This window comes from Pholis gunnellus (genome assembly GCF_910591455.1).
Source record: "Pholis gunnellus genome assembly, chromosome: 7".
Taxonomy (NCBI): Eukaryota; Metazoa; Chordata; class Actinopteri; order Perciformes; family Pholidae; genus Pholis; species Pholis gunnellus.
This window is the reverse complement of record NC_136533.1, coordinates 3,331,136-3,339,317: the sequence shown is the minus strand read 5'-3', so window position 1 is coordinate 3,339,317 and position 8,182 is coordinate 3,331,136. Positions and strand designations below refer to the sequence as shown.

At 48.3% G+C, this 8,182-nt stretch overlaps 1 protein-coding gene across 1 annotated transcript; it reads right to left on the bottom strand.

Annotated features, from left to right (window-relative positions):
* Positions 1 to 3,239: 3,239 nt before the first annotated feature.
* Positions 3,240 to 7,959, bottom strand: dusp6 (dual specificity phosphatase 6). The gene is made up of 3 exons (XM_079163373.1): positions 6,951 to 7,959; positions 6,169 to 6,603; positions 3,240 to 4,434 (listed from the first exon to the last, which is right to left on the bottom strand). Exons 1-3 carry the CDS (start codon positions 7,351 to 7,353, stop codon positions 4,121 to 4,123), a joined length of 1,152 nt encoding a protein of 383 aa, XP_079019499.1. The 5' UTR covers positions 7,354 to 7,959; the 3' UTR covers positions 3,240 to 4,120.
* Between the last annotated feature and the right edge of the window lie 223 nt (positions 7,960 to 8,182).

Here is an 8,182-nt window from a genome sequence, read left to right as displayed (position 1 = left end):
TCACATTTTTTTACAGATTAAATAAACGTTTACTAAGCCTATGAGGTCCAGACGTCACGTAACCTTTAATTCTCCATATTGATTCATATTGATAGTTTTGCTAAATTCTGATTAGAATTTATTTCAGATTCAATTATTCTTTGTTGGTGTCACCAAACCTTGGAATCATAATCTAAGTTATGGCATCTAAGAAGCCTTAAAGCCTTAAAGCCTCACCTATACCTGTAGCAGACCCTCACTTTTATTTTTTTTATGCAGAGCTTTTTTTAGTCTGAACGCATGCCCATCTCCTCACTACTGTACATTCTGTCTTCTGACCATATGTCCGCATGCCGACCCCCCTGACAGCCCTCGCCGTGACGCGAACATATACGTGTTTCCAGATCCCTGTATGGCCTGTCCTGTCGTAGCCGCTGTGCCGCTGCAATGAAGGTGCTGATGGGGGGGGGGGGGGGGGGGGGTCGGCCAAGCCCCTCTACGTGCCTGTCTAAAATTAGCGCCGGTAGTTTCCTGTGCCCTTTTAATCCTGAGCTTTAAAAACCACGAAAGGCCAAGCCGCAGACAGGAAGAACGGTCCCGGGGCCCTCGGCGTGCCACGCATACCCCCCCACTAAGAATAAAGAGCTCGGCTGTAGTCGGGTTCAGGTTCGATGGACGACACCCGTCCCTTCACCTGCGGGTTTCACAGGTTTGATCCCCTGCAGCAGCCAGTGGGTCCAAATCTGCCATAGTGTCCTTGAGCAAGACATTGAATTTCACCCGGCTGGCTGAACCTCTCAAACACTGAGTTTGGATCACATGCACACTGGACATTCAATCTTAACCTAATTCATTGAACTCTGTGACTAATGGAAACATTTGATCTGATCGATCTTTCACTTTGTTGGGGCGTAGCCACAGACCGTATATAAGATGTGGAGGCAGTTGTCATGGCGTCACCCATTAGTTTGTAGACTGCTGTTTTGAGGCCTTGAGTTGGGAGCTTTGGCCGCCGCCATCTTGACTTTTTGCAACCAATGAACGGAAGTGACCATATTTCCATAGAGGAGGAGTGACGTAGAGACGCCGTATACGTCTCTGGTAGAGACCTGTCAATCACCGTGTAGCCCCGCCCCTAAAGCATCCCCTGCTTTATGGTCTGTTTGACTCTAAATGGACCATCATTTACTAAATGAACATCATGCTGTATTGAAGAAGACTTGAAACTAGAGATTGAGACCATAAACTCATGTTTACAATGTTTACTGAGGTAATAAATCAAGAGAGAAGTAGAGTCATTTTCTCATAGACTTCTATAGTCTTAAGTGTATTTTGCGGTGACAGCTCGTTTGTAGGTGTCATATTATTATGAAATGATTATCCAGGAATCGGAAAATATAATTTCAACTGGACAGTGGGCAAAGGGGAGAGCACTGACGCATTCTAAGAACATAGGAGTCTTTTTATAAATCATTTACGTCAGGACATGAGTGTGCAGGTTTGGGCCTTTGTTACATCGCCAATGATTCACTGGCTTTGAAATGCCAGGTTGCATTTCCAGTTCAAACCTTAAAAAGACACGTCAGAGACTCCTTTTCACAATTTAGGTTGTCCAGTAATCGCTTATCTATCACATTTCATTGCTAATTAATGTCATTTTTAAAAAATCTTGCTTTGAGTTTTAAAAGAAGTACAAGACTTCGTACCTATTTTGTGTTATTTTCTCTCCAAATAGATATGATTTCTTTATATTTTCTGTATTCTGATGTGCATATTTTGGAAAAGAAATATAGATGCTGAAGCGATGAAAACGTTGTTGACATCTTCTATTTTATAATATAATGGAAGGCACCGTTGGTCAATGTGTTTTTTCACGACTCCGAACCTCTTGAACTGCGTTGCTACATATTCCTCACCATTTGTACTCGGTGTACTTTGTACTTCCTCACCCATTTACCTGAACTTTCAGTTTGAGGACTTTTCGCCGTTGATGAACACAAATCGGTCTTTGCTGACAAAAAAGAGCCGCATGCGATTCAGTCTTTGAAAATCTCGTTATAATCAGTTGATGTCGGTTTCTCTATCAACTTTGATGCTAGGAGATCAATTATTTGCTTCTCCCTAACCCCACATCCCAGGGAATTAACACGGTTAATTGTGTGTTAAATTGTGTGTTAAATGTTGGTGCAGGTCTCTGCTGAGCTGCGAAGCTGCTTGCGTGAGAACACAGCGCTCCTCCTCCCTCTCCTGCGCTGTGAGGATCCTTTTCTCCTGGGCCTCCAGGTTTTTACAGGTACACGCCACCGAATTTGCTCTCAAATGACACCACATCTCGGTACTTTTCAGCTCCCTTTGACGGCTGAAGGCAGAGGCCCTGCCCTCAGGAGTGTTTGTGTGAATCCGACGGCCTCGCCGCTAAAGCAGCACCTGGAAAAACCAGTCGGGCTGTTGTTGTTTTTTTTACGGTGTGACTGGAATCACTTTGTTCGTGAATGATTGTCACAGAGGACAGCGTGTGCGCGGTGCTTTGTTGCACAAGTGTCGGGTGCTGCTGTAGTTAATGAGCTGCGAGAGCGCCGCGAAAAAACAGGCCCCCGTGATTCACGGCGACTTGTGTTTGTGGTCGTGACTCCGGCCGGCTGGTTTCAACACTCGACTGTGCCGCGTTACATCAAATGTGTCACCGTGGAAACAGACAAACAACTGACAAAGTGTATCGATGGAAAAACAGGCATGGAAAGGTTGAAGTGTAGACAAAATAGCAATTTATTAATAATAACTTATCTTTACATTCGTAAGAGAGGAAAGTGGAGGGGGGGAGCAAGGATGGCTTCCTCTGGAGAAATGTCCTTCTCTGTAGAGGGGCATTCCCCCTTTCTCTCTTCTTGACAAGTAAAAACTGCATTTCCCTGAAGAGGCGAGGGTGAGCAAAGCCTCCTGACTTTGTCCACTTTTACCGCTTGTGCACAGATCAGGATGACTCACATTAGCCTTCAGAGATCCAGACAACACGTGTATGCTCTGTGGTGCCAAATTAAAAAAAAGATATAAATCTAAAAAAAAAAAGATATTAAAACTGCTCACGGTTTGGTTGATTTTTTTTTTGTGTGAAATTAATAAAAAATTAAAAAAATATCTGGGATGCTTGAAGAAAATGGGGAACCTCTCTGAAGGCTAATGCAAAAATAAAAAAAACACCCATCTGAGCACAAAAGTAAGGCAAACCACCACGGTGACTTTGATTCGTGAGAGGGTGGGTGCAAAAACAAGGCCCGTCGGCTGAATTCACACGTAAAGCGATCATCAAATATATTACACGTGTACACATTTTTTGCACAATTCTTGGAAAATCCTACTTGATTTTTTCCTTTTTTTTGGCATAATCAACTTAAAACATACGGATCAATATGCAGTTTCTTTGCTTACATAAAAGTAGAATATGAAACAAAGGGTACCCACTTGTTGCAAAGGGTATACACTAGAGCAAGGCTTTTTACTATGTATTGTCTTTTATATTATATAAGATATATATACACAACGTATAAATGTTTGAAAAGACTCCACAAATGCAAAATCGAGTCCGGTATATAGTGTGCCGTCTAAAGCCGGGGTGCTTCTACCCCACACAGGCAAGTCTTCATGGAAGACGAAGGAGACAACGCACCCTGGTGTCTTGGGAACCAGTGCTGGACCCCAAAACTAACGTTTAAAAAAAGAGTTTCATTTTTAGATCTGTCCAGTTTGAACAATCAGTCTCTTTGGCACACCAGCCCAGGAGCTTTGAAGCATAAACTGTCCAACAAATCACTTTAGGTTTCCTCAAGATACAATGACAAAAAGAGATATAAGACCTCAGGAGTCCTGACAGTGCTATAAGATTGAAGAAGGTATCTGCACTCTTCCTCGTTTTCTTTGTCTCTTTTACTGTCGCTCCTCATCTAGTCAGCAAGCGGCTGCGTCTCGGCCAGACAGCTTCGGCCCTCCAGTCGCCACGCTCGGCAGCGGTCGCCCCGCATCAATAAGGTCAGGCGCCCGGTCCCCCGGCAGACGGCGGAAACAAGAGAGAACTTTTTGCAGCTTTTCCAAAAAGGGGAGGCCCACGAAACCTCCGGCGAGGAGCGGTGGTCGCGACGGGCCGGCCTCACGTGGACTCCAGGGGGTCCAGCTGGAAGACGTTGTGGTTGGTCGGCGTGGTGAAGTAGAGCTGCTGGCTTGGCGCCGCGATGCGGTTGTCGCACGGGCTCTTGAGGCCCAGCGTGCGCTCAAAGTCCAAGAGCTGGCCCATGAAGTTGAAGTTGGGCGAGATGTTGGACTTCTTCATCTTGACGATGTCGTAGGCGTCGTTCATGGACAGGTTGAGCTTCTGCATCAAGTAGGCCACCGTCACCGTCACGGAGCGGCTGATGCCCGCCAGGCAGTGCACCAGGACGCCGCACTTCTGGCCTCGAGCTTCATCTGGTAGGAAGAGAAGAAAAAAAAGGGGTGGAAATGTTATAGACCTCTTCCAGAACAGCACGGCAGATTTAGAGCAACACGCAGTTAAAAACAGGTTTTAGTTAATAAAATGTCAGAAAAGTTCCCGGTGGCATCTTCAATTTGTTTGCTTTGTTTAAAAAAAAAAAAAAAGGAGCAGTGTGTAGGATTTGGTGCCATCTAGCGGTGAGGTTGCAGATTGCAACCAACTGAAAACAGCTCAGCTCTCCCCCCACAAGTGTGTTGGAGAACTACGGTTCCCTACAGGTGGGCCCAATCTAGAGTCTAAGCCTGTGTTTGGTTTGTCCGCTCTGGGCTACTGTAGAAAAATGGCGGACTCCGTGAAGACACCCTGTGTGCGCATATGAAAGGCTCATTCTAAGCCAATAAAAACACAACAATTTCTAATTTCAAGCGATGAAACACAAATGAAAACATAACTATGAATAACATAATCAATTTCTGCCAAAAGATCCCCCCTAAGTCCACACTGGCCCTTTAAGTTAGGATCTGTTTAGGGGGGGCATTATTTCAGACGCACTAGACCTCCTACAAGTGATGAAAAGTGCTGCCCCCCTTTTCCACACAGAGAGAACCGTGTGATAAACATCTGTGACATTTAAGTCAAGCTGTGCTGGAAGCTGGAGCGGCTCCAGGGAGGGAGAGCAGCGGAAGTTATTATCCTGGCTATCTCCCAGGCGTGTCAGTCAACAAACAAGGGGGGAGGGGGGCACACAAAACACAGAGGACATTCTTTTGTTTTTATTTTTTGGGGGGAAATTGACTATTACGGTCTATTAAGCCATTCTTCTGCTCGCTGGGGCCACTGTGACAATGGTGCCATTTGGGCGTGTAAACGTAGGAGTCATGAGGGCACTCTGTCAGGGCGAACAGGATGTCAACAGGGCCTGTAAATGGCTCCTTTTGTAATGTGGAGGGGGGGAGGAGGGAGGGCAATGCCATGTCCTAGATTACTTTCAATGCCACTTCCTTCCTGTTGTGCTCGAATTACCGCCCTCCCCTCGTTCACTCTCCCCCCTCCCTCCCTCCTGTTCTCCTGTTTCAACGCTGCCCTTTTGTGCCTGCAATTACACAAGCGCCCCGGGGACAAGAGACGGGCCCAGGACGTCTCCCATTGAAGTCAAACCATTTGTACGACGGTGCATTTCGGGCCCGCGCGCCATTAGAGGCCGACTCGTACTCCTCCACACAATGGCCTCGATCTGCCCGCTCTGTGTGTCCCTGCACCCCGGCTGACTGATAAGATCACAGCCGGGGACACCTCATCTAATCTCTGCTGCACAATGGGGACCTCGAGAACTTCCTGCCGGTTATAAGACCGGGTCCCATTAATGAGATTATGACTATCTGCTGCCCACTTCACTTTGTCTGCACTCATTCAAAACAATCACACGTTGTCGTCCTGGTTGAGGGATTAAGCGATAGAATGATTAGCTCCTCAAGTGTGAGGATTTTGCTTCCTGGTTGTGTCACTGTAATCACATTACTTTGTAAATGCTGGTCAGACAACACAAGAAACGTGACTTCTTTCTTTTTTTTACACAATTTTCTGGCATTTTACAACTTAAAAACATGCTTTTTCAGTTCAGTATAGGAGATAGTCCAGCATGTGGCTAAACAGCTCAGAGGCCTGGGGGGGGCAGTTTGCAGCAAGAGCAGCTGCAGCGCGTGTTCCAGCTCTGCGGGATTACTCACCAATGAAGCTGATGGCCTCGGGGAAGAACTGCGAGAGATTCTGGCTCCAGTGGTCCGAGATGGGGATCTGCTTGTACTTGAACTCCCCGGCGTTCTCGAAGAGGTTGGGCAGGTTGGGGGTCACGTTGAGGATGTACTTGATGCCGTACTCCTCCAGCACGTCCAGGTTGGTGGAGTCCTTAGCGCAGCCCAGGTAGAGGTGCGGCAGGATCTCCACCGGGAAGGAGGGCAGCGGGTTGGACAGCGGGCTGCCGTCCGAGTCCGTGGCGCTGCTCGGCTCGCGGTCGATGTCCGACTCGATGTCGGACGAGTCGGAGCTGATCCGCAGCCCGCCGAGGCCCAGCACCTGCGCGGTGGGGGAGCTGGTGTTGGAGGTGCCGTCCAGGTTGGTTTCGCACAGACCCGGATACTCGGCCTGGAATTTGCTGAAGCCACCTGGGGGAAAAAATGCAAAACAGAAAATCCGATTAATACAAGGCCGCAGCGGGAGCGCGTGTTCTGCAAAACAATATGCATTAAACTTATAATTCAAAAGCATTTAGCTGCGTGATGTTTTTCTTTTATAAATGTCTGCAAACTGTTTACATCATTATGTTTAAATACATATTCAGGATATGTTTGATTTACTATTTTTAAGATGTAAACAAGGTGCAACTCGAATGACAACAAATTAAGATTCCACATTGAAGCGCGCGCCTCCGTCTCTGCGCAGTAATCTGCGGCTGTGAATGAACAGCGGCAGCCCCATTATAAGAAAGAAAATGTGAATGAACCGCACTCACCCTCCAGATAATATGCCTTGTAGCCCTCGTCCTTCATCCTCCTCAGCAGCAGACCCAGCACCGAGCCCCCGTCCACGTTCTCGTTCCACTCCCGGCTGTACTCGTCGTACAGCACGATGGTGTCCGTCTTGCACCGGCGCACGAACCTCTCCCGGTCCTCGCCGTCGGAGAGCAGCGAGCGCACGGGCAGGTTGCCCTTCTTGAGCCGGCGGAGCATGAGGCTCGGTATGGCCACGTTGATGGCCGTGTCGACGTGCGACGAGTCGTACAGCTCCTGGGCCCGGCAGTCCATCACCAGCAGGCCGTCCCTGCGCGTCTCCAGCAGCTCCCGGAGCCAGCCCACCGTCTTGCTGATCGCCATTACGGAGTCGAGCTGGATGACGGGTCTGAGCTTGTCGAGCATTTATAAGCAGGAGTTGGAGGGGACAAATATGATTTGAAGAAGCGAGTTTTTGAAGAGGGTTACTGGCTGCAGCGGGAAGGCAGCAAAAACAAAAAAAAACAGTTTTCTTTCTTGCTTGGATGAGCCCGTAGGAAAAATCTCAAAGTGCAGAATAAAATCTCAGTCCAGTTCCTTCAATGCGCTCCGTGCGCTTTGGGGTAGGACGCGGATCAACAACAACGCGGGGTTTCTGTCACAGATTCCTGCCTCCGCTGGCAATCATTCATGCGTCTGTCCGGAGAGAGCCCGTGTTATTTATCAATGAGTCGCGCCGGTCCTCTGCTCTTATATAACTCCACGGCTCGGCGCGTGACTGCTCCTCTTTCCTGTTTTGGGAAAAATCCGCAGTAGAACGTCGGGGTGAGCTGGTGCCTCTGGATGTGAGCCGGGCGGGTAAAGCTCGTCTTTATTAGTGCGTGCAGGACAAGTTTCTCCTCCTCGCTCAGTCCGCGATGTGAATCGACGCTCTGCGGTCTCTCTCTGTATGCGCGCTCTCTCTCTCTTTCTCTCTCTCTCTCTCTCTCTCTCTCTCTCTGTATGCGCGCTCTCTCTCTCTTTCTCTCTCTCTCTTTCTCTCTCTGCGGCGCCGGGACTTGCTGAATGGCTACAAACTGGGGAGGCGTTGCCATCGGATATATTATGTCGGCCCCGGCCAATCAGAGGAGCCCCCAGCGGCGGTCGTCTTGGAAACGGGGGCCGGATGGAGCGGCCCCAGTGTTGATGAATTGTTAATGAGTTTGTCATTCACAAAAACGGAGAGGAATTTCCGCTCCGGATCAAGTGAGTGCAA

Coding starts and splice junctions, on each gene's coding strand:
- dusp6 (XM_079163373.1), bottom strand. CDS start 7,353: ATGCTCGACAAGCTCAGACCCGTCATCCAGCTCGACTCCGTAATGGCG. Junction 6,604..6,950: donor CAAGGCATATTATCTGGAGG/GTGAGTGCGGTT, acceptor TTTTTCCCCCAG/GTGGCTTCAGCAAATTCCAG. Junction 4,435..6,168: donor CGAGGCCATCAGCTTCATTG/GTGAGTAATCCC, acceptor TCTTCCTACCAG/ATGAAGCTCGAGGCCAGAAG.